The 26,040-nt window shown below is 40.5% G+C and overlaps 3 protein-coding genes across 3 annotated transcripts in view; 2 read left to right on the plus strand and 1 right to left on the minus strand.

Annotated features, from left to right (window-relative positions):
- Positions 1-6,921, plus strand: part of LOC126568754 (pleckstrin homology domain-containing family G member 5) — an 80,979-nt gene extending 74,058 nt beyond the window's left edge. Inside the window, exons 9-15 of the mRNA XM_050225357.1 lie at positions 140-274; positions 430-756; positions 979-1,230; positions 3,748-3,819; positions 4,472-5,100; positions 6,005-6,112; positions 6,555-6,921. Of these exons, the coding sequence (XP_050081314.1) occupies positions 140-274; positions 430-756; positions 979-1,230; positions 3,748-3,819; positions 4,472-5,100; positions 6,005-6,112; positions 6,555-6,897 (1,866 nt within the window). The 3' untranslated portion in view covers positions 6,898-6,921. The remainder of the gene's footprint in view (positions 1-139; positions 275-429; positions 757-978; positions 1,231-3,747; positions 3,820-4,471; positions 5,101-6,004; positions 6,113-6,554) is intronic.
- The window catches only part of LOC126556358 (protein snakeskin), a 227,264-nt gene that overhangs the window by 68,179 nt on the left and 133,045 nt on the right, over positions 1-26,040 (minus strand). The gene's annotated exons all lie outside the window — the stretch shown is intronic.
- Positions 14,540-25,602, plus strand: LOC126556496 (anoctamin-5). The gene is made up of 12 exons (XM_050211759.1): positions 14,540-15,127; positions 18,231-18,754; positions 19,030-19,408; positions 20,795-21,100; positions 21,177-22,130; positions 22,197-22,361; positions 22,433-22,746; positions 22,809-22,948; positions 23,040-23,245; positions 23,321-23,426; positions 23,503-23,871; positions 25,440-25,602. Exons 1-12 carry the CDS (start codon positions 14,540-14,542, stop codon positions 25,556-25,558), a joined length of 4,170 nt encoding a protein of 1,389 aa, XP_050067716.1. The 3' UTR covers positions 25,559-25,602.

Here is a 26,040-nt window from a genome sequence, read left to right on the forward strand (position 1 = left end):
ATTGCCAAGAGTTATCGAGAATTAAATTTTCAAAAATGCATCTAAGAATCAGTTACTACAATGTCGAAAGTAGTACTTTTTGGATAAAACATAAAATTTATAATTGAAACGTTGCTCAACATACTTCTTATATTTTCAGCTTTTTCTCGCGTGTTTAGAAGACATTCAATCTCAAAACATTCTTACGGATGTGGATCAGAACAAGCTATTCTCCAACATACGTGACATCTGGGAGGCTAATCTACGCTTTTGGACACTGTACCTTCACCCAATGGTACGTATGGAAAAGCACTACACTAACTAACGTAACAGCTAAACAACAGAAGCAAAAAGGATTTCTGGATCCTGCGTCAACGTCCAAAGTTGGAGAAGAACACGCGTTCGCGTTTAACTTAATGGAATATTCCGAATCATTTGACTACCTTGCAGGTAAAACACAGCCAACGGACGAAAGAACCGATGAGTATTTACTACTTCCAAAGAGGCTTCGTCGATTTCGCTAACATCTTCACACCCTACACTAAGTACTGCGCCGAGCAGAGCACCTGTCAATACTACTGCAAGGAGATGTACCACAACAATCCGCTTTTCATGACCTACTGTGCCTGGTGCGAATCGCAAAAGATGTGCAATCGGTTGCGACTAGCCGACATTCTGGTGCGTCCAATGCAACGGCTAACCAAGTACGGGCTATTGCTGGCGGCCATCAAGAAACATATCAACGACGAGGCAGAAGGCGAAGCAATAGATGCCATGGTAAGTTGGATGTGATTTAATATTCGTTAAGTTTTTAATTGAAATATGCTCCACAACAAGTTAAACGAACTACAGAAGAGCAATCGTCTTCTACATATATTCAAGTTATACATTTACCACAAATACAGGCATATGTATCATACCGTGCATCCATTTGTTGATTGTTTTTTAGTAATTTTATGTTGTTTTTCTCTTTCACTCTCTACCACACATTCCTCGCAGATACATTCGGTGGAAGAATTTGTCGCCGGTGTAAATTCCCATCTAACGACGCGACAAGAAAGCGAGCGTCTGAAAGGAATAAATGCCAGAATCGACAGCTACGAGGTGGTCGACGTTAACAACGAGACATTGGATCGTATGGTCAAGCAGCACAGCATCATGTTCGACCTCTGCCTGCCGATGCGCGGTATTGACCATGGACGCAAAGTGTTCGTAGAGGGAGATTTGAAGTACAAGGATAGTACTGGAAAGGTAAGAGAGCGGCGCCCTGTCACTTTGAAGCATTGCAATGCACCCTTGCAACGTCTCTTTGCATTTCTCAAGAAAGATACAAATCCATCTGGCAAAAGTTTCCATACAAAACTCTTTCTATTTCTATACCTGTTCACTTTACGTGCCGTCGGTATCATGTAAGCAGAGAAGGAGTATAATAATTCCAACTAACTATCCTTGCCGCACTGCCTCCATTAGACGAGCTAGCGAGGGCACAGTGCACATGTTTGCAACTTAATTATGTACAACAATCATAATTTTATCCACCATTCATTTATCTTCTTGCACAATATGTTCATCTCTGTTGGTAATAAATCGTTCGCTCTCCTGTGTGCAAACACACGCTACGTGGCGTACGACAAGATGTATGTTCCCCGGGCACCGGAAATTGGAAGCATATGCACACACACATACACAGAACACACTGTCGCACATTATTAATTGCTCTCTGGTCTGCAGTGCGATAGCTCACTTCCAACGCGTTTGTATTATTCATCTTGCCTCATTGCTCTTCAGATTGTTTGGCCGAGTGTTGTACCACGACATGTGTGTAGTTTAATTGACCGTAGTCAATAATGGATGGAAAACATGACTTAATTTTAATTTTAATTATTTATCGAGCTACCCTTTTTTGCCACTTTTGGCAATTGAACTTGAATCCAATTGAAATACTATGCGGGAACCAATTTATATTCGCATATTGAAGTATTCGAATACGTTTGTACAGGATTATTAAAGTAGTTTTTACGTAATAGATTTTTAAATGTTACAAATCATCTCCTTTAGTAGTATTTTATAAACTACATATATCAATGCTATGGCTCATCTCCTTGGAAGTTTCAGTACGCCTTTAGATTTGTACAATTCGCATTTCGAGTAGTTCTTATGAATTTATTCAATACGTTTGTCATTGGTCGTAATTATATTGGTACAGCTTAGTAAAGATAACAGATTTTTTGCATCTTCCTCTTCTTCTTCTTCTTGACCTGCTCAGGATTGAGCACGTCGTGTCGACATGGCCAGGTCTCCAATCAGTTTCCAGGAAACTCGGTCTAGGGCTACAGTCCTCCATCCACGGCTGCATTCGATCTCCGACAGGTTAGATTCCACTTGATCCAGCCAACCGCGAGCTCGTTGTGCTCCTCTACGCCTCGTGCCGAACGGGTCGCTGACCAGCACCTTCTTGATGGGGCATGAGTCCGGCATTCTTATCACGTGCCTCAGCCACCATATTCTGCCGGTTTTGACTATCGTCAGAATATCAGCACCGCCAAACAGCTCAGCTAGCTCGTGGTTCACTCTCATTCGCTACACGCCCTGCTCGCATACACCACCAAAGATAGTCTTTAGCACTCGCCGTTCGAAAATGGCGAGTTCATTGGCGTCCTCTGTCAGCACAGTCCAAGACTCGTACCCGAAGAAGACTACCAGACGTATCAAGGTGCGGTAAATCGCGCATTTCGTGTGTTTTTGGAGTCTTCTAGATCGCAGGAGTTTGTGGAGTCAGTAGTAGGCACGATTCCCCTAAACAATGCGCCTTCAGATTTCGCTGCTTACGTTGTTGTCCGAAGTTACGATCGTACCAAGGTAGCAGAACTCCTCTACCACCTCGAGATCGTCGCCGTCAACTGATACTCTGCTTCCGAGTCGGGCTCTATCATGGTCAGAGCCTCTTGCAAGCAGGTATTTTGTGTTCATCGCATTGATCTTCAATCCACGCTTCGCACACCGCTGCAGATGTCCGTCCGATGACGTCGATTGTCATCCGCAAGGCCAAGGAATTGGAGAGATCGGGTGAAAATCGTGCCCCGGATGTCGAAGTCCGGTCATTTTGTGTATTAATTTATTGATATAAATTAAGCTGACTATGTGGTTAATGCAAAATATATATCTCATTTACGTGAAACTAATATCGCACACTAATATTTAAATAACAAAAACTGCCAAAGAGACCTCGTATTCCGTTTAAGCACATGCACATGTGACTGTACAAAGTTACCTCGTCGTCTGAAGGTTTGATTATGCTCATCATCTAAAGAGGCGTATTGTCTAAGAAGACTCAGTTACGAAAAGATCTCATCGTACAAGTGGCCTTTTCTACTTATAGACGTCATAGTAAAATATTATCCAGGTTACCGCGTTGTTCAAGAGATGTCTAAAGAGTTATAACCTTTCCAACAGTGATTCTCAGACTCCTTCCTGCCACTAACCTCCTGAAATTAGTAGTGGCACACTGATCCACTTAAGGTACTAGAAGGTATTAAACACGCAATAAAAGAGTTTACTGTACGTTTCTCTTCTGAAATCCTGGAATTATTCAAAGTTTAAAAAAAAGTTTTATCCAGGATACTTGCATTTCGTTTACCATCCAAGCATATAAATGCATACGTCTTTATACACAATTTTTACACATATAGCGTTACTACAACTAAACCAAATAATAGTTCTTAAATTGAATAAATCAAATTATTAATCAGAATAACTTTACCGTTTCAGATGGATGTGCATTGTTTCCTGTTTACAGACTTTTTATTAATTTGCAAAAAGAATAAGAACGATAAGTTAAAGGTGAGTTTCAGAGTTTCGTGATTTTTTTTTTTAAATCGTAATTAGCAAATATTTTTGCATACAGTTTCACAAGCTGTTATGTGTCTATCAATAGTGAAAACTGCCACTACCCTTTACTTACGTTAGTAATTCATTTAATACTTTCAACAGAAAGTTGTTAAGTTGGGTGGTGATGGTATAAGGAAGAACTTTTTCACATTCATTTCTGCAGTCAGTCCTCTATTAATTACAACCGTAGTGCATTCTGTACTTTGTAATACATTCCCGCAAAGCAATTATATTTTGGTCCGTTGCACAATCGTCCAGTCTGTCTAGAGAATGAATAAAGCAAACCATTAGAAGTTTTCTGTTCTTTTTTCCGTTATGTTTCTGTTAGAACCGGCAGTCGTTTACGTTACGGTCAAGTCGGGTAGAGCTAATAGTGGCCAATAAGAAGAGGGTAAAGTTTAATTGGAAGCGTGAATACAAACAAAATCCAAATGAAGTATGAAAATAGGTGTTTATACATGAATTAACTTGCATTTACATATTCTTTTCAAGAACATTTCATTCGAATTCATAATTTAAGAAATGCATTTGCTACATCGAAAATCTTTTAAATATTGAAGTTGTTTATGTAAATTCCACTGTGATTATATTTTTATACTTTCAGATCGTTCGCCAACCGTATATGACGGACCGGTTAACGACACAGCTTAAGGATCAAACCATTTACTGTTGCTATGTGAATGAGCTCAACATGGTGATTACAGCATTCACGCTGCAAAGTCCCAAAGCCCAACATTGGTACGATTCCATTACAAAAGTAAAACATATTTACAATCGCATGAAACAAGGAACGTTCGGAGATGTGCGACAGTACGGCAATATCATCAACATCAGTAACAGTTGCAACAACTCCACCAGCAACAGCAATATGAACATCAACAACGATAATCTAAGCATCAAAAAGTCACCACTCAACAGCTCCATCGGTAGCCGTGTGAGCAGTCTGAACAACAGTCACAGCGGATCGGTCGATCTGAACGAATCGAAGCAGGTGTCTATAGATTTCGAGAAAACCAACTCCCTGTCGAGCGATGAAGGTGCCGGCGTTGGAAGCACTATGGCTGGCAGTGGGCTTGTCATGATGCATTCGAAATTTGGTCCGGGTAGCAGCCGCAAGCCCAAAACTACCGTCTGCACCATGCAAACCAAATCCTCCAACTCGTTGACTGTGCAACCGTACAGTGGGCTGGGTCAGAGCATGCCCAACTTAAACTTGAATTCAATTCAAAACAGGTTAGTGAAGACTCTTGTGTAGCAATAAATTTTTTTAGAATTATTTAAATGTTCATCCCAACCATTCTGCCGTTCATCACCTCTTTGTAAATTAGTACTCATAAAACTGGTGCCAAGGCCACTAAGGCTAAAAAAGTGATGATTTTATATCACCTATGTTTGGTATACTTGTAAATAAGAGAGATATTAGCATTAGGACAAGGACAAGAGCGTATTTGAATATTTGTATTGAGTTATAATAGAAGATTCAAGCATATTTGACTTACAATCTCCTCCGCTAATTACTAATTTTAAAAGGAGGCGGGCAATACCTCTTTGAATACACGAAAAAAAAAACTGAGGTTCAAAATATTATTCAACATTCAACAGATGTTGTAATTATGACACATCTTTCGATCCGGCACATGCTAAAGTTCTGAACTAGAGTTTGATTTTTATTTAAGCATTGTTATCAATATTTGTTCCATAAATTGTCTAGAAGTAAGTCGTTGCAAAATTAAGCCTAATTTACTTGTTTGGTACCTCGAGTTTTGATCAGTTTTTCTACTATTCCGTCTTAACTTGGCGCCTTGTTCTTAACTTTGCACAATTGGGGATCTATCAATGTACTAGCTTAATCTTCTTCTTCATGGCTTAACGACCTATTAGGTCACGCCGACCATCGATAGGCTTACTAGACTTCCTGATACCAGGTATTTGGGTAGTCAGTGCTCACTTCGGGGAAAACGATTCGGATGAGATTTGAATCTCGGCCCGGCCGTGTGATAAGCATAACACCATCTGTACTTAGAGCACTTAACTAAACGATGGGCAAATAGTATTTTGTTATGATAATGTACAACACTAACATCATAATCCTCCTAATCCGAATGTCACTTAAATCTAAACGTTAAACTGTTTACAGCAATACTCTCTCGGTGCCAGGAGCATCCAATACTTCATCCCATTCCGGAATGGTTTTGCTTTCTCCAAGCCAACGGGGCATTTCATATCCTCCTCCATCCCCTACCAGGTTCGTACCAGAAATGGTTGTAAATGTGACCAAATATCTGACTTGTTTTAATGTTTTTATGTGTTTTAAATGGTATTTATTTTAACTTTGAACCTTTATTTACAGATCCATTAGCTATTGTTGATATGTTGATAAATATATACCCATAGCTAATTACTGCCCGTTAGTTTAAGCTAACGTCCTTGGTTAGTACTTTATTATTATTTAACATTTTAGTTCTAAGTACAACTTTCGATCGGTTGGATTATTTTATTTGTCTACAAAAGATGTAGTATTTGTTCGATTTATCTTTTATCCTACTTCAATTCATCAAACAAGCTGCTAAATAAATTCGTTCGACAGGCATACTAACCCGAACCTCTTTTTTCCTCTCTTTTCGGTTTCGATTTCTCCTATTTCATGCCATGCTCTGTTTTACACCTTTGAACCTATACCCACAAAGGGCAACGCTGCGCCGCGGGTTCGCATTCTCTACGTCAATCAAAAACCCACCGTTAATCAAGACACGCAACGTATCCTCACAGCAAAGTTTCACGCTATCGCAGCAGCAAAGCTTCAACTCGGCTTCATTCGGCCAACATCAACAGGGCCTACCGTCGGCGTCCAGCATGTCAAACAGCGCTACCAACCCGGCCGGCACCAACCCAACAAACGAGACCGGGGGAGCTGGTCTTTCGTTGTCTTCGGCGAACGTATCGTTTTTCAAGCGTAAAAATAGCTTCCAGAGTGTACCGAACAACAGCGCCACGACCAGCATGGACCAAAGTTTGCCGAACGAAACCTAAGCAATAATCCGTTCAACTCGATTCGGAGGCATGAACAAAGGCTTGTGTTTTTTGCTGTCGTAAGTTGGAAAGTGCATCCGTCAAACCACGCCATTATCAACTAGTCCATTCCCACGGTGCTGCATGGCAAAAAGGCTTTTAATATGTTTGATAGGACGGAAGTTCACCCGGAAGTCAGCCGTGATGCATTCCAACAGAGCAAAAAAGAAAAAAAGTGTTTTCTATAAGTTAACAAGACATGTACATACAACCTTGGCGTAGATCGTGACAACCGGGTGTGTGAGCAGTCCTCCGGTTGCCCGCTCGACAAAATGCATTTTAAAGAATCGTAGCGTTAAATACCTTCGGCATTGCGCCCTAACGCCCATCGTCCGCACCACCTATGGAGGCTGCAAATTTGTATAATTTTTGTTGTGAAGAGGCAACGGCACACATCAACAAAACCAAGCAGAACAAAACAAAGCTGTGAATTTTAATGGAAACTATCGGCTCGATCGTGGGCCTGATAGGGAGCACCCCCGTAGGCAAACTATTTAACCTAACCGTTGTTCTCTTACTACCCGGTGCTAGAGCGTTTCGTGCCTCGTACAACGAGGAACATTTTCTAATTGTTAAAATGTTTTTTTTTATATCTCCTCATTTCGTCGATGTGCTTGCAGCTTTCAGCAGCTGCAGCTGTATTATATTCATCAGTCAAACAAGTTGATCTTGTTTTTGTAATCCCTCTAGTCACCAGAAGATGCTACATGATAGTTGGAGAGCAGTAAGCGTTCAATTTGCCATCTTTTAAGACACACAAACACACACATTTGTCGATTTATGTTTTATGCTGGCATAGAGCATAATAACTACTAACTATGATGCATTATTGCAGTGCTTATCCGACATCCAGTTTCGTTTGTTGTGACTGATTTTATTACTTTTGGTTCCCAAGTAACTAAAATACTTAAACGTTGTTGTACTTAAACGAGTTTTTTGTTTGTCGTTTTTTAAATTGTTTATTGTAGAAGACGTACCTAGCTATACATTGTTACTTAAAAATGGTGTAACTTATTAATTTAGAAGATAAATTATTCTGTACAAATTAAACTATAAAGTTACTATATTGTCTGCGCAGGTAGTGGTTTGATAATGTTTTGAACTAATCCAAAATTTGAACGTAAAACATAGCTACAAATATTAGCTTTAGCAACATCGAAAGCACGACGATGTTTGCAATACACACGGGCAAGCACACAATCGTAATTTTGTCACTTTGACGCGAAAGTGTGGTGCATGAATTTTAACAGAACGGCAGCGTAGCCATGCAAGCTGGGAAAAAATGATAACATTTTACTGAATGATAACACTAGCGAAAGCAAAAGCAATAACGAATTGCGCCTCAACATATTTCTTGCTGGTTACAAGGTTGGGTTTTGGAAGAATTGTAGGAAAAAAACGATTGATTTTAAAAGCTAACAGAGCGATTTGCCCACACACAAAGTTATTGTATATCAATGAGCGTATCGCGGAAGGCAAATTATTATTTACATATCGAAACAAACAACGTGTTAGTGGAACGAAGGACAAACGCGATACAATGATAATTTTAAATACCTTTCCCAACGTTATTTCTAGCGTTCTAGTGCGATAAGGTCCTTTTTAAATCCTGTTTGGAGAGTATGGCTAGGAGAATAACCCATCTAAATAATCATATGCTAACATTCCATATGCCGCTACGTTGGGCTTCTGTGTGAAAAAAATAAAACGGCTCTAATTAGAAAGTACGGACTAGTGTGTTGTATGTAAAGTTTACAAAACAGGGGTATAAAGTTTGTTCATGTTTTAATAGAATGAAAAGTATCAACAAAAAAACTGTATTTAATTTGTGGACACGATAGCCGATAGCGGTTAGCAACGAATATTATAAGTGGAAAAATTTTACCAAAAAAGGTATAACTCGGTAGGAGGTAGAGGTTTAGAAATAACGCATATTTCGCAATTCTTAGCATGAACCTTTTAAATGTTCAACTAGTTTAGGTTGATGGCAGTTGGGAAAGCAGTGGTGCAATGCTGTGGCATATTTTAATTTATCAAATAAACAACCAAAAATAATAGGATGCTACGAACATACAAGGCTACACATGCTTGAAGTCGTGAAATTAGTAGGAATCAAATCAGAACCATACGGAACAGAAACTGATGCCGCAACTATGATCTAAAACATTCCACTGTTGCTGCAGTGAAACCAATTCCGAACTTCCTATTTTCAAAATTTAAATGAATTGTTTAATCATATATCTATTTCTTCTCAAATAACCTTTCAAGGAATCATTTGCGAACTTGCGATTGCTTTTTTTCAAAATAATTGATCTAAATTAATTAAACCTTCAGGAGAAACATAATTTAACTCAAATATTCAATAGTTTGTGCGATTTGTACATTCATATCCCAATCGATTTCACTAACAGTGCATTTATTTGACAATCAAAATTTGCAATTTTTGTCCCCAGAACATTCTTGGAATGCTCATTTATATTTGTCAACAGCTGCGCCTTGTGCAGTATTTAAACTATTTATCTGCCACTCCATTCTAACCATTCTAGCAATTCGCTGTATGATCAGTACCATTGCGATGGTACAAAAAGTGCTTTAAAAATAAAACATTTGTAACATAAAAAATCGCCAATCTGAACAACGCTTAAAGATGTATTGTGGTCGGAGCTGAAAAGAGAAATGGTAGAATGAATGAAAGAACCAGGCGCAGAAAAATTGCAAACCAAAGAATCGTTCGAGTATCGTAAGATAAGAGTGGTTGCGTAAACGTCAACCACCGGAGTAGCATTAGTAGTGTAGTATTGTTTGGTTTATTGAGACAATTAATACAAATATCCTTCATCCTGGCCCGTTCTCACGAGCGCAAGGTGGGTAAGCGTTTCTTTCTAAATCTGTCAAAACCAATGCCCTGCCAATGGGCGCATTGTTAGCATTTTAATATGGGTGTGACCCCACAAAAGGATACACGAATGAGTCCTAGACCGGACTATCTTCTGGTTACGAAACCATTTGTGAAGCTATCGCGCCAAAACGCATCAATGTACAGTTTTATAATGATACTCAATTACAAGCATTGGAATAGGACTGGAGTATATCAGTTTAATTGTAGTTTACTGGGGGAAAAAACAAACAAACAAACAAACGAAACCAACATTGGAAAATATTATATACAAGTACACGAATATACATACATATACATATGCAAATAATATATTAAAAATATATATTATATACTTATACACATACGGAATGGAAAGGTTGGTCTTATTTAAGCGTATTTAAGCTATATTTACAAACAATGCGAATCATTAAATCAAACTATTTGAATGTTGCGAAATGCATCACAAAATTGAGAATATTTTAACTTAGACAACTCTCCGCGGATAGTACTTTTGCAAAAAGCCATACTGGTTCCGTGTTTATAAAGATTTGCTCTAACGTCGTTGGACAGTACGGGAAAAATGCTAAACGCTTTATGGCATATGTTTCGGAGCGTCTCACTCCCACCCTCTAAGTTTAACAGTTAAGTTGAAATATTTTGCGTAAAATGAGACGTGGCAAAGTATCAAAGCTGAACGTATTTCTTCAAGATTGTCAAACAAATTCCAACGGGCGAATGGGTTTAGGGTTGATACTAGCTCAATAGTCTAAATTGTGAATTTTATCATTGGACAAATGAGAACATGATGAGGATTTGTGTCGAGGGAGAACAGTGGAAATCAAAACATAGGTAACATAACCTTAGGCTTGCAATATAGCGAATAAACTCTTCAATGAGCTAAACGTTGCTAACACAACAAATGACATAGTCAACAAATGAATGGACCTAACATAAAAACAAAAACATTTAAAATACCATACAAAAGCAACATACAAAACGACCATTGTTCAATCAAAATGCAAAAGAATAAAATCAAAACTTCAAAACTAAGCTAGTGTTTTATGTTTACGGTACGGTTTGCTTCATTATAAACTATAAATGTGTAAATTAAATTCAATAGAAACATTACCAAATGTCATTCGAATATGTCACTTCGCATTAGAGCCTGTTATCCAGCTACGGCTTTCTACAAGAAGATTTCTGTACTACAAGGAGTCCAGGAATGGTAAGTCAACACTCTAGTTAGATTATTGTTATTGGTAATATACAAAAGTCCACCAACTATTTAGTCCTCGCAATACGCGACGCACGGAAGATATCAAAACGAAACCCGAGGATTAGAAATCTCTAGCATTGTGCTCTTGCAACTGCTGAGCATTAGTGGTTAGTGATCAACACAGGCTCGAAGTTACTGCCCTAATCAATGCCACTAAGAATGCACAGATGGAACTCCTTCGATGGTGGTTCTTCATCACTGAATATGATCTACTAATCAGATAAGAAACAAATTGAGGTCACCGGAGAAGAAACCTCCCCAGTGTCGTATCCTACAGTGTCGAAGGTCGCTTCGACCAGTGGTGAGTTTAACGGTAAGCGGAGTAAACGGCCGAGGAAGCCCCCGAGTTTGTAAGGGGCTTCGAAGCCACGTAGAATCTTCCCACCGGATCCGCATATTCAATGTGGTAGGGCATCCCAATACGCTGATAATATAGACTTGATTGGTCTGCGGCTCTCCCAGGTAGCAGAGGCCTACCAAAGGATCGAGCAGCAATTCGCAGAAAACCTCGGTTTGCAGATTAACTAGGCAAAGACCAAATTGATTGTGGCACCATCATCGGCCCTACTAAGAAATCCGAAACTACGTGATGGACGGATAGGTGATCGCAAATTTCAAGTCGTCCAAAACTTCACCTATCTCGGGTCAAAAATCAGCACCGAAAACAGCATAGAGACGGAGTTGCAATCTAGGATGATGGCGGCCAGCCGGTCTACAGCCAGAGAAAACATCTCACCTCAAAAAACCTGTCGCGACGGTCGAAACTTGGATTGTATCGTACCTTTATAGTCCCAGTACTCACATACGCCTCTAAGACCCTGTCCAAAACAGACGAAGCCCTCTTAGCCGCATACGTGAGGAAGATGCTCAGAAGGATCGTTGGCCCCGTATGTGTGGAAGGACAATGGAGGAGCCGCTACAACGACGAGCTGTACGAACTTTATGACGAACTCACCGTCGTGCAGCGAATTAGGCTCGCCAGGCTCCGATGGGCTGGCCATGTTATACGCATGGCAGATTGAGGTGTGTGGATGGCGTGGAATCATCCTCCATCAAGTCCGGGATAACGGATTGGCGGATGATGGCAGGGCGGCAGGCCAAGACCGCAAAGCGGTTGTAGCGCCTGATAAGCAAGTAAGTAAGGGCACCTCAATTTCCATTCCGTTTAAAGCCTCCGTTTAGAGCCTCCTAAATCCGCCACTGACTTTGGCATATGTGTAAATAGCATCAATCTGGATGCTGTAATGAAGTTATAGTATAGTGTTCTTTGCTTTTCATGAAATTACCTAAGCAATGGAATCGTCTTGTATAGGTAAAGTTCCACATACATTTATTTTATTACTTGAAGTTTTCCAAATCTTGCAGATTACTTTGCTAATAACTTCCGAGTTAAATAAAAATAAAACAAAATTAAATATCAGATGGATTTATGACACCGTACAAAAGCTCAATTGGAATGATTTCACCAAAGCTTAGACTTGTCAGGCTCCTAGAGCCTGGCGCATTGCATAACGCAGTCCAAAAAGTGACTGAACCGATTTATCTGATCTGTTTAAAGCTTTCACTGTAAAGGAAGGCTGTGTGGAAAGCAAACCTTTAAAATCCAGTGTCCTTTTTCGACCACTGATTAAAATTTATACTTCTTATGCTTCTTAGAGGTACTCACATAAATATTACCATCGCTGTTAACACGTGTCCCTTGCCGGCATTAATGACTGCATCGCTGTAATCGTTCGTCATCAGTGTGTACGACGCAGTCCACGAGGTGTGAGCTCGGCTACGTTAGTCCTTAGGTGCTGTTGGAGGTTGTTCAAACATGGAAGCAAGTGTCCGATAGAGAACTACCGGAATTACCAAGGATAACTAAAGAAAACCGATTTAATGTTTTATTACGAGTTAAAGTGGAAAGAAAAACGTCAGCTATGAATGCAAAACATTCCCAAAAGTTTCAAAAACGTGGTGGGTTTATTTTTAAATTCGAATGTTAATGTACTATCTTAGATACTAGATGGATAGTGTACTTCATTCGACAAAACAAAGAAAGTCGAAAAAAAGTGTAAAGTTCAATACTTTTACGCTAGAACAAAGGACAACTGTTTTATATCCTGTATGAAGTGCATATGAGGCAAATAGTATACCTTCCATCGCAAGGAGAAACACCTTGGAGCACTACCTGTGGGAAGGAAAATCAGTTACATTATTTATTCACGATCGAATAAAATCGATAACGTTCCTGCTCAGGACCTCACACGTGGACAGCCTGCCTGTACAGCCCGTAACGAACAACGCTGATGATGCGTGTTATCATCTTGAAACATGGTTTCGTTCACGGTGGCACGCACGAAAGAGTGGAGCACAACAAAACAAATCATAGTCAACACACATAGCGAACAGATGCGTTGCTATTGCGTGATTACAACTCGTCTCCCAACAGTCCCCGGCGAGCTGGTATGCGTTCGGATTGTTTGTACTAGTGTCGATAGACCCGTGTAGTGTAGTGGCCATCCACAGGATCAGAACGGCTATCGTCGATCGTTGGCCGTAACTTTCTCGCTGTCGCTTCAACGGTGACGAAAGCACGTGTCATCGGTTGTGGTGTGGTGTGAGCGCGGTTGACCGATATGGCATTATTGATTCGAAATCGGCAACTGGAACGGTTGCCGGAGAAAGTCGCTAGGAGCACGAGGGAGATCCATTACGACATCGTATAACGTTTCCGTGCCGACATGCAACCCAACACACTTTTATGAAACTCCGCTCATGGAGAAGGTATCTTCAGTTGCATGACGTTGGTCAAGGCAAACGTACGTGAGCGTTCCAGAACAGTGTTCCAAGTGCATTTATAAACCGTTCAAACATTTAATGCATTATAGGCAATTATAGGCTTCACCACAGGACTATCGTTAGTGGGAAGATACCTACGGGTGTTACATTCTATCAACTGTGCCAAATGTATGTCGTGCAAAGCTTCGCGTAAAGTGTAGTGTGAATAGTGTTGCCAACAGTGTAAAGCTCAACTTAAATTTATGATCAAATCTTCTGAAAGTCTTTTCCAAGCGCTTTGCAAAATGAAGAGATATTTAACTTAGGGCTTTCTACAAGGGTAAAGTTAAAACAAACAAAAAAATACACCGTGCCTTCACGCTGGCAGCAAAAAATCGCAGATGACCGTTCCCCGATCGATAGATTGTAAATGATTTATGCAGTAAATGCATTCGCTCCGCCCCGATGCGTGAATAACGAGGGCAAATAGGAGTGATTGGAGCCAGAGACGAATGCAAGCGAACCTTTCTTTTATTGGAAGGTGTAATGCTGTACCAGTTTTATTTGCCATCCATACCGATTAGACGTCAGTGAAACAAAAACCGTAGTGTACCGACCAAAGAAATTGTTGGGTAAAATGTGAACGGCTGCAAACAAAGGCAGCAATCAGTGCAGTTTGATTAGTGATGAACGCAAAGCACAGATCACATAGCTGTAGAGATTCACGTGCCTCAGTTTACGCCTCCCGGAACTCTGCTCGCGAGTGTAACGAGAATTTGCTTATGAGGCCACATACTAATAGCCCTAACGATTCAGTAGACGTAGTATCGAAAAGTGCAACAAAACCACTAACGGGCTGCATCGAAGCCCAGCAACAGTGTGAAACACGAAGCAATTCATCGACTCCAGACCGCGACGCATCAACCACCGATTCCGCCCGAAGCCGATCTCTTAATTCGATATCTTCGCGTATGGCTACCAATAGGTTAGGGGAAGGTGTCGAGAATTTGAACCATTTTCCCGAACCTAGTGACGTCGGTAGCAGCTTTGATGTCCTGTTGCCAAACTGTATTGTGCAACAGGAGCAAGCGTACGGTGAGGATATTAAAACGGAAAGGCAGAATATATGCTCTAGGACGATACATTCCAGTCCGGTTGGAAAAGCTCGGTGCCGCCGGTACAGTCAGGATTCGGGTGTTCCCGTCTACGAGCGGCTGTCCGTTGCGGGTTTCGCAAAAAATGGCATGCTCAGCGATAGTTGCCAAAACGTTAAGGTAAGTATTCAAAATTGCAAACAGACAATCGCAACGATCACCACACAATCCGTTATCGTGTATTGGTGTTTTAGGTTGCATTTATTGTTGCTATGTAAACAGTGTTTAATCAGATACGGTGTTGGTGCCATGTTATGGAATACATTTATTCCTACGGAGGAGATAACTCGTAGTTATAATAATAAATGCTAGTAACATACTCACAACTTGAATTTTGTAGCCAATGCTTCTGGTGTCTGTCTATTGTCCTAACCCAATTGGTGGCTAATTGGTGGAATTTAACGTAATCCAACAGTCAGGTATCGGGCTAGCTGAGATTCGACACACAAGGATTTAACATTAGGCGATCGTACAAACGTTGCCAAACTGAACATGTTTCTTGAGTAAAACTGATCAGCTAGCTGATCGCTTACGAAAATGTTGCATGTATCCTTACATTCACCTGCTTAAAGTGACTTCCGGAGCTCTTAAAATGAGAAGTAGTTAGGATGAATTGTCTAACGTTTTAAATCTTTACTGATATGTTCGGTTAGTTCTATAGAATTATAATCATATTTAGTTGAATATTTTCTACTATTTTCTTAATTTTGAAAGTCTTGTGTTAAATATTCTGATAGGAATAGGACTCAATAAGATGCCTCTCCATTTCAATAAGAACTAAAATACGAGGGCTGACAATAAATTAAGGTCTCCAATTTTTTTTTCATAGAAAATGACATTTATTTACAAAAAGCGATACACCGTTGGAAAGGCCAAGGTCTTGGCTACTTTTCTACATAATCGCGATTTTTTTCCAACACCTTGCGCATCCGCACGATGAACTTGTCTATGCCGGCAGAATACCACTCTCCGTCCGCCTCGCGCAGCCAGGTGTTGACCTCTTTCTGAACCTCGGGCACCCATTGGGCAGAAACTTTGTGATACTGCAAGTTGTTCACAAGGATATGACGGATTGTTTCGCTACTACACACTCCTCCGAGCTTCTCTTCCAAGTCCCTAATTGTCGCACGGCGGTTTTTGAGCATTTCTGCCTCCACTGCTTGAACAATCGCATCCGAGACCGACGGTCGGCCACTTCTCTCCTCGTCGTGAACATTAGTGCGCCCGGAATTGAACTCGCGGCTCCACTTACGCACGTTTTTTTATGTCCATACACTTTTCCCCGTAAACTTCAACTAGTTGACGATAGATTTCAATAGGTGTCACCTTTTTCGCACTCAAAAAACGTATTACAGAACGCAATTCGCACTTGGACGCTGACGCGAGGGGTACCTCCATCGTTGACGGCTGCTCAGCCAAGACTGAGCGGTCGGGGAAGCCTCACCCAGCAGCAAAGTGATAGTGGGGGAACCAAGGAACACGGCGGTGTGTCCAGATTTCGCCTAGCGCGTGATCCGGCGAAGTTGCAGCGTTGGAGACCTTACTTTATTGTCAGCTCTCGTAGTAGGATAAAGAAAATTTTTCGAACGGATTTGTTTTGAAAAAACGTTCCTATCATTAGTTCAATCATTAAATCGATTCTTAGCTTCTTTTTATCATTCTGATAAAAAATATGGCCAAACACCATAAGGTTGTGGATCAATTTTAAAATTCAAACAAAACAGTCAAAACAGTTTTGAGCCTCTCATTTTCACATGTTTTAACGCTAGCTTTTGGTTAGCTCTGATCATCAAAAAGTTAAATCTTTTTTATCTAAAACTTTTTTAACTTTTTTGTAAGTTTGTAATTCTTGCGCAATGATTTATGCACTTAAGGACGAAAACAAAATTATTGTAGAAAGCTTAAACGTTGACGAACATTCTACAAAATTTTGGCAACGTTAGAATTAGAAGTATCGAAATCGGGTGTTTTCAAATTAGATATAAAAATGGTCTAAGCCTTTTGTTCGACACTGTAAAACTTAGATTAAAATCCTGTAAAAACGAGAGATTAAAGTATCTTGTTTTTGCCACTGTAAATTCGGTTTTAGAAGCAATAAAATAAAGCCATTGATCAAAGTTGAGTTTTAACACATTTTTTTATGGTGACATCGACGCCAATCTTCACAAGGCAAGAAAGGGAACTGACGTTTTCTTTTTTAAAAATTTGCATTTTTTTCTTTGACGAACGACCTGGCCGTATTGCTAAAGTATACTTTTATAGGTTGCAAAATTATGTGAGTTTTTAAGGCAATAATTCATCAATTTTCGAATGAAGACAGAATTGCGACAGATGTATAAAATGTTCGATATTTTGCATTATTATATGTAATAGAAACATTGAAATGCGAATTAATTGTTTTATCCTTCAGTGTATACTCAAAAGATCTATCAACCACTTAACACACCGGTTGCATTGTTGTTCAATCTCTTGAATTGATTATGTTTCTAATTTATGACTTTATTGAATTCATTATCGCAACTGATTGTTTACTAAGTTACAAAGTTATAGTTACAATTATGTATAGTCGTGTAACGTCCTGTAGTTCCCAAACGATATTTTTAAATTCGAACCAATTCGAATGAATAGTTTTCTTGTTCATTACGGGTAGAAAATATTCTTTTTAACACCGGTCTGTAAGTTTTATTATTTTCCGATAGACATTACAACCTTAGGATGCCTGGAGGATGCCCATAGTTTAAACATAAATGATACATTATACCTCCTGTTGAGGATGAGTAGCCAAGTGTTCTATTTCTGGTATTCTAAATGGCTCTAACATAGTCAGTAGCATCTAATTCCAAATGTGCTGTGCTCTATGCTTGTTTAATTAATTTAAAGCTGGCTCGATGTAATTAGTACTAATACATGCACATTATTAGTAAAAAATCGTGTGCAAGGCTAAATGCATTTACAGTATCAGGATAATTTTCCTCGGTATAGTATATCGATTTTCGATAGTGTAACATTAAATTCGTTCGTACAACAGATTGCCGGCAATCATTCCCTACTAGAACATAACGACAAATTCCCACCTACATGCGAGAACTTTCCGGAGCTGGGACAAAGCACGAGCACCACGCTGACCCGATTTCCAGCACCAATATGCACCAACAATGCCACCGTACGTAGAAGACGCGCACTTACTTTGTGCCATTTCCATTATTTTCCTCCCCGGCAGCAGATGGCCTACCAACATCACCAAGCGCTCATGCGACATAGTACGGACAATTTGAGGTCTATTAATAACCACCAGGGTACCATCACCGGAGAGCTCTATCACAAACGCGAAGCCGTCGAAATGGCAGCAGTTGGCGTTGGTACAGGAGTGAGCAATGAACTGGCCAATCACGGGAAGACAAAATACTTCATGCATCGCATGACGGCCCAAGACTTGGGAAGCGGTCTCGAACCATCTTCCTCCCAGGACAGTACAGCCTCACCGAGTTCCACAATTCTACCGAAGTCGGTAGACATCGTGGTGGAAACGGAAACGACCCCCACGAACGGTTACACGGCAATGGGAAATGGGAACGTTTCGAGCGCAAGTCCTAAGGACACAAGCTTCATTGATAAATTACCGCCGCTCGAAGACATTATGGAAAGCCCTATGCTTAAAACGCCGGTCGAGAAATGGCTCCAGACCGAGGATCGGTTGTCCCGCGAAGAAGTCGTTCCTCCCTATGGCCCCGAGGAGCCAAGCCGTAGGTAAAATTCTTAAGCTACTTTACTAAACTACATGTTTAAAATTTGCACACTTACGAGCTTGGTTGATGGTTTTCGTTTGATGTGTATCATTTTTATAAATGCCCAGAATCCTTCAGACGTTAAATGTATCTTTTGTAACAAATTATCATAGTATTCCGTCACATACTTAAAATTATTAGTAATCTTCAAAGTGCATTGTGTCTAACAAATGAACTTATTAATTGGCAGTATAATTGGTGTGTTGTCGTATTAACATTATTGCAATACACATCCAGTCCCGACCTTTACAGCAATCTCTTCGGTCCGAAGATAAGTGCCAGTGAAAACATTCCTGGCACACCAATGGATACACCGGACATCGTTTCCGAGTTCAACAAAAGCTTCAATTCGAGCACAACGAGCATCATCAACGAGCGGCGACGATCGTCCTCGAAATTGCTTGGTCCTGCTGTTGACCGTGATCCTGCCACGGCCGGAGGAACGCACAGTTCGCTCAACGACCAATCGACGGGTGGTACTGCTCAGGGTGGCCAAAACTACGCGGTGGATAAAAACAATACCCTTGGGAAGGGAAGCCTGCGAAATCTGCTCAAACTACGCAAGGCATCCGACCAGTCCCAGGACACTAGGCGTTCTAGCCAACAGGATAAAGAGGTAAGAATACTTTGGTTTGAGCTTTCCAATAATCACTACCACCATCATCGGACGTCATTTGTCTGTCGCAAATGATTCCTTCAAAATTAATCATAGCGCTACTCTACCGGTTACAGTAATAGGAATGCTCTTTGCCAAGTCATCAGACAGGGAAAGGTGGAACGCTATTATTAGAATCGGAACATTGCGTTCCGCACGAAAAGTGCACATACGCTTGTTCCCAGTCTTTCCCCCAAACTTCGTTCGCGCTACCCATACTGCCCCGTATTGCGAACGATAAAAATAGTTTGGAACGAAGTAATCAAAATGTGAACGATAAATTTATAAACTACACAACATTTTGTGGTGATTATTAGGGTCGTGATTCTGAAGATTAATTGTCACCGCTGTAAGTGCTGTCAGTAGGATATGTTCAACATTCTTATCCGATTGTATCAAGATCCTCGTTTATTAGGCTTGTTTATTTGCTTCGTGAAGTGTCCTATTTTTTGTTATATTTTATTATGTCACTAGTGTTAAGCCAACACATCAAATAGCAATGTAATTCAAATTTTTACATTACAATCAAAACTTCAATTTGTTTATTTCTAGCATTCCTTTTAGATCAACCAAAATATAGCTATCGGTGATTATTACATTTTCCCATCTTTTTGGAAAAATTACGGATTTTATCGAGAAATAAGTAAAAATAAGTAAAAAAGGTGTTTGAGGCTGGCAAAGTTTCCTCAAATGCCTTTGCAAGTACGTCTTGCGTTTGCGAAGGATCTTCAACGAGCCGTGCCTTGAAGTTCTCTATCTTCCTTTTTCAGGGAATAGCCGGAGATATTCCCTTCGTCCTCCATAGAAAACTTGCTACTTTCTGATAGAGCGTGGTCACTATAAACCTTCACTTATATACGCAGACTTTGGGTAGCCCATGGAAACTACTTTTTTACCCTTCAGCAAAATGACAGCTGATCGAAAAGAAAGCCTGAAGATGACACTTCAAAATGGCAGTTTTGCAAGATTGCAGTCCTGATATTTTTAAAGATTATGAATAAAGCGGCGGACCGGTAGTAGAGGTGATAACGGCGCTTGTATTCACGCTACAAGACCGGGATTCAAACCCCATCCGGATCGTTGCTCCATAGTGAGCACTGACTATCCAATTACGTGGTATCAGCAAGTCTAGTAAGCCATTTGATGGCCGGCGTGATCAGATCAGATTGATGGCCGGCATCAAGAAAACTTCCTATACTTTTACCATTCCTATACTAAAACCATTCCCAATTAGCAAAAGGTCGTTCCATCGGTATAGAAAAACACCAATATCAATTGTTCTAATCACTTATGCCACAGAATTACAATACACATAGTCTAAACGTGTTTGTACTTTTGCTTTTGCAGGGACTGGATCCAGAGTCGCTTATGTTTCGCGATGGACGTCGAAAGATTGACATGATTCTCTGCTACGAAGAGGACGATCAAGGTGTAATGACCGAGCTGGAAGCGCTCAAACGTCACCAACGTAAACTGTTTCAGGAAAATCTCATTCGCGAGGGTCTAGAGTTTGAGGTAGAGGACAAAGCACAAGCCTTCGATGGTAAAACGTTTTTTGTTAAAATTCACATTCCCTGGCGAACGGAGTCACGCTATGCGGAAGTGATGAATTTGAAGCTGCCTGTAAAACGATTCATTACCATCAGTGTTAAGGTGTGTAGAGGGTTAGAATGTATTGTAACACTGTGTAGATTTTGAACCGCCCTAATGTTTTTGTTTTACCACACAGGAAGAGGAAACTGCACTACGTCGACAGCAGAACAAAATTTTAAGCTACTGGAACCGACTGATGTCCATGACCGAGTACAACCATGGCCGTATTGAGAAGGAACCATCTTTCTACTCGGCTACAGCTAATGGGAATCCGGAGGAACAGTTTATCGTGAAGGACCGCTGCACATCCTACACGAGCGCCCAACGTAGCCTGATCGTTATGCAAATCCTGATGCGAACGCGTTTCGACGAAACGGAAAAGGTAAACAACGTGGGCATCCGCCGGCTACTGAACGACGGTACCTATCTCGCCTGTTTCCCACTGCATGAGGGACGCTACGACAAGGATCATTCATCCGGAGCTCTATTTGATCGTCGGCTACTGTATCTGGAGTGGGCACGCCCGATCAAATGGTACAAGAAACAGCCCCTTTGCTTAGTGCGGAAATATTTTGGAGACAAAATTGCACTATACTTCTGCTGGCTGGGGTTCTACACCAAAATGCTCTACGCACCAGCAATAGTTGGGCTTTTCTGTTTCCTGTATGGGCTGGCGTCTATGGACTCGAGCGATAACATACCGACGAAAGAAATCTGCGACGAGAATGGGCCTGGAAAAACGATATTGTGCCCGTTGTGTGATCGGGCCTGTAGCTATCAACAGCTCCATGAGTCGTGTTTCTTTGCCCAACTCACTTATCTGTTTGACAATCCGTCCACCGTGTTCTTTGCGATCTTCATGTCCTTTTGGGCGACCACCTTTCTGGAGCTGTGGAAACGAAAGCAATCGGTCTTGGTGTGGGAATGGGACCTGCAGAACATCGAAAACGAAGAAGACATGCGACCGGAGTTCGAAACGACCGTTAAAACCTTTCGCATCAATCCGGTCACCCGTGAGAAGGAACCTTACATGCCAACGTGGACCAGAGCGGTACGTTTCGTAGCGACATCTAGTGCTGTCTTGTTCATGGTAAGGGTACAATAGAAAACTTTTTATATTTAGAATAACATCATTTACGTCCTCCTTTTGCGATAGATTTCTGTCGTCCTTGGTGCTGTTCTGGGAACAATCATCTACAGAATTTCACTCGTTTCGGTCATCTACAGCGGAGGAGGATCGTTTTTCCGTACACATGCCAAACTATTTACTACCATGACTGCGGCTCTTATCAATCTTATCATCATCATGCTGCTCACTCGGGTATATGGGCATCCGTAGTGGGGTGCGTTCAGACTAATGTACTAATATGATGGTTTCTCCAAACGTCACAGATTTATCACAAGCTGGCCCTCTATCTAACAAACATGGAAAATCCTCGCACCCAGACAGAATACGAAGATTCATACACGGTGAAAATATTCGTATTTGAGTTTATGAACTTTTACAGCTCGCTCATCTATATAGCGTTCTTCAAGGGCCGTTTCTACGACTATCCCGGCGATGATGTGGCAAGGAAGAGTGAATTCCTTCGTCTGAAAGGCGATATATGCGATCCAGCTGGATGTCTCAGTGAACTTTGTATTCAACTTGCCATCATCATGGTGGGCAAGCAGTGTTGGAACAACTTCATGGAATATTTTTTCCCGTAAGACTGCGAATACGATCTCCAATTATTGTGAATCAAACTAATCGGATATTTCGCCTCAGTGCCTTTTACAATTGGTGGCGTCAGCGGAAACACAAACAGCTTACGAAGGACGAAACACATTTGCATATGGCATGGGAGCAAGACTATCATTTGCAGGACCCTGGAAAGTTGGCGTTGTTTGACGAGTATTTAGAAATGAGTAAGTTCCTCTTCTGTAGCGAAAGACCAAGAATTGTTTTCTAACGTCGTTTTTTAAATATATATTTCGTTTGCATAATTCTATCCCCAAGTCGTTCAATACGGATTTGTAACGCTGTTTGTAGCTGCATTTCCGTTGGCACCTTTATTTGCACTGCTAAACAATATTGCAGAAATTAGGCTAGACGCATATAAAATGGTAACGCAATCTCGAAGACCACTAGCCGAACGCGTTGAAGACATTGGTGCTTGGTATGGTATACTGAAAATAATAACCTATACCGCTGTTGTGTCAAACGTAAGTTAGAAGCAGCCAAGTAACTCTCAGCTTCGAAACGATTTTTGAATCCTTTTTTATCTTTTGTATCATTAGGCCTTCGTTATTGCTTACACTAGTGACTTTATTCCGCGCATGGTTTATAAGTACGTTTACTCACCACAATTCTCATTGCACGGATACATTGAGCACTCACTTTCGAGTAAGTATCGCGTGTGTATACTACACCCACTGTCAACATTGAATGGCAGAATCTAATCATTGCTTCTTCCCCACAGCTTTCAACACCTCTGACTACAAAGAAGAATGGGGCACTAAGACGGAATCGGATCCGGACACCTGCCAGTATCGGGGGTACCGCAACGGACCGGACGCTGATGAGCAGTACGGCTTAAGTCCACACTATTGGCATGTGTTTGCGGCGCGTTTGGCGTTTGTCGTTATATTTGAGCACATTGTGTTCGTGTTGACCGGTATCATGCAATTCATCATACCCGATATTCCGATCGAAGTTAAAACGCAGATGCAACGCGAACAGCTTCTAGCGAAGGAAGCCAAATATCAGCACGGGTTGAAGAAATCGCGAGAAACGGACTATGAAGAAATTCTGCACACTCTCCGCGAACAGAGCAACAACAGCAGGCAAGGTAATTGTAAGTGATTGATTGCATGCATTTATGTAGCGAGACGTTTTTTAATTATTTTATCCTCACAGTTCTGTAAAAATAATCTATGACGTTTTTTTATTCATAAAGGACGGCCCGTAATGCTTAAATCAATGAGGTCGCCGTTCTATTTTTATTTACTATTTTTCAATGGTTTTATGTATCTAGTGCTAGTATTTTTAACACAGTCAACCCTATCATAACAAACAACTACTAATCTCGCGTAACAGACCTCGTCATCTGAAAAGTCCGGTCATATAAAAGCCATTATCTACCAGGAAATTGGGTAGTGTTCCAAAAAGAGTGCCAATCATTAAAAAAACCTCCCCGACCCTAAGATACCTTAAAATCGACGGGAGCTTATATTTCAAGAGACCTCATCGTCGAGCATACTTAATGGTTCATTGGGCCTTTTCGTGTAGGAGTTTTCGCTGTTCAAATGGTTCAAAAGTTTTCAACAGTCATTCCAAAAATAACCTCTAACCGTCACAAATTTGGACCCAGCAATGGACAATCTTTTCATGAACGAATGAAAACAAGAACAGGATCTGCATTATGATTAAATTTTAAATTTTTCATCATAAAATTGCTTCATAAACTTCATGATGAAATGTATGAATTGTTTTTCGTACAACGATTGCAAAAATGAGACAGATCAAACTCATCAGGCTTAAATTAGGATTTTCGACTCCATCATTTCTCCCTGCCGTCTAGATAGATTTTTACCGTCTAGGTAGATTATCTCATCCCTGGATCAAGGTTAAACAAAGTCTAATGGCTTATGCATTAAAGAAACCGAATTCCATAACTACTAAAACTATGTAGAATATGTCGGAAACTGTGCTCTGCTGGAGTTGCTCAACCAGTGGAAATGCATCGCCCAGAGGCTGTTTGTTGCGGGACTTCTGGACAACCGGATCGGTTTGTCTGGGCTACTATCTGGCCTTCGCTCTAGAGGCTTCGCCCAAGATCGATGCTCGACGTAGAGGATCGCCGATCGCTCACACGGACCGTTTAACTTAACACATAAAATAAGCAACTAAGCAGTTCTACCTTATGTTACATTTTACGGTTAGACAAAATAGTATAGTGTCCAAAATTGGCTCCCAATTTCTTTGCTTTTATTTCTCCGCAAATAAGAACATTTTACAAAATTTCCTTCCTCGATTCAATTTCTCGAAATCAATTTCTGTTCAGCGACTGTTTATTCGGAGATTAATTAAAGCAATTGCTGATTCTGTGATGTTTTAAACGTCACAAAAAGCATGAAAAAAAGCGATTGAACTTAGAACACTTAAAGTTGTGTTAAAGTTAATTTCTCTCGAATTTTTGGTAGTACTTTAGTTTCAATTTCCTAACACAAAGTGGAACCCCCTCTTCCCTCTGTGCATCAAAACGTGATGCTAGAGGGAACCACCTGGCACCTTATAAGAGGGTTGATTGCATTTTATATACTTCATTTATTAACTTCATAATTTAGTGTAAGTTATTAGTGAGCGTTACTAAGAATAAATGCAAAACTACAATATTCTTTTATTATTTTCAAACAGGAATGCGCGGCAGCTGGGCACGTCGTCTAAGTAGGCTTAGCGATGGACTCGATGCGCATGTAGAAGTTCCTAACCGACCAAGGCACTCTTTAGAATCCACTGTTTGGGAGGTTACCTAGCATTAGCTACTGGTGCTGAAAATTTCAAGGATGCACACTGACGCTAGGACGATGGTACGTAGGATTTTACTCAAAAATGTCACCGACAAAATCATTTAAAATATTATTTTGTTTAAATGTTAAGTATGCACCGAAGATAATGTTAAGCGTTTCAACGTATTACGGCACTATATACTTTTACATAAAAAGCTACTTAGTTAACTATTATTTTGCTTGTAACCTACAAGTACTTCAGTTCGTATTTTAAAATTTCTGGTAACGATTCTATTTCATTTATAACACAGTTGGTCCAACACGAAAAAGGTTAAATAATCGCTTGTAAAAATGTATATTACTGTGTATAAAATGGTATAAAAAAGGAAACAATATACACGACTTGAAACGATCCCTCCTTGCAATCGCATCCAAGAGCTGAGCCAAAAGTGCTACTGTTAAAAAACTTACATTTTAAATAAATAATTGTGCCAGTAATGTGCAATGGG

The sequence above is a fragment of the Anopheles maculipalpis genome, chromosome 2RL (assembly GCF_943734695.1).
Source record: "Anopheles maculipalpis chromosome 2RL, idAnoMacuDA_375_x, whole genome shotgun sequence".
In the NCBI taxonomy this organism is placed as follows: Eukaryota; Metazoa; Arthropoda; class Insecta; order Diptera; family Culicidae; genus Anopheles; species Anopheles maculipalpis.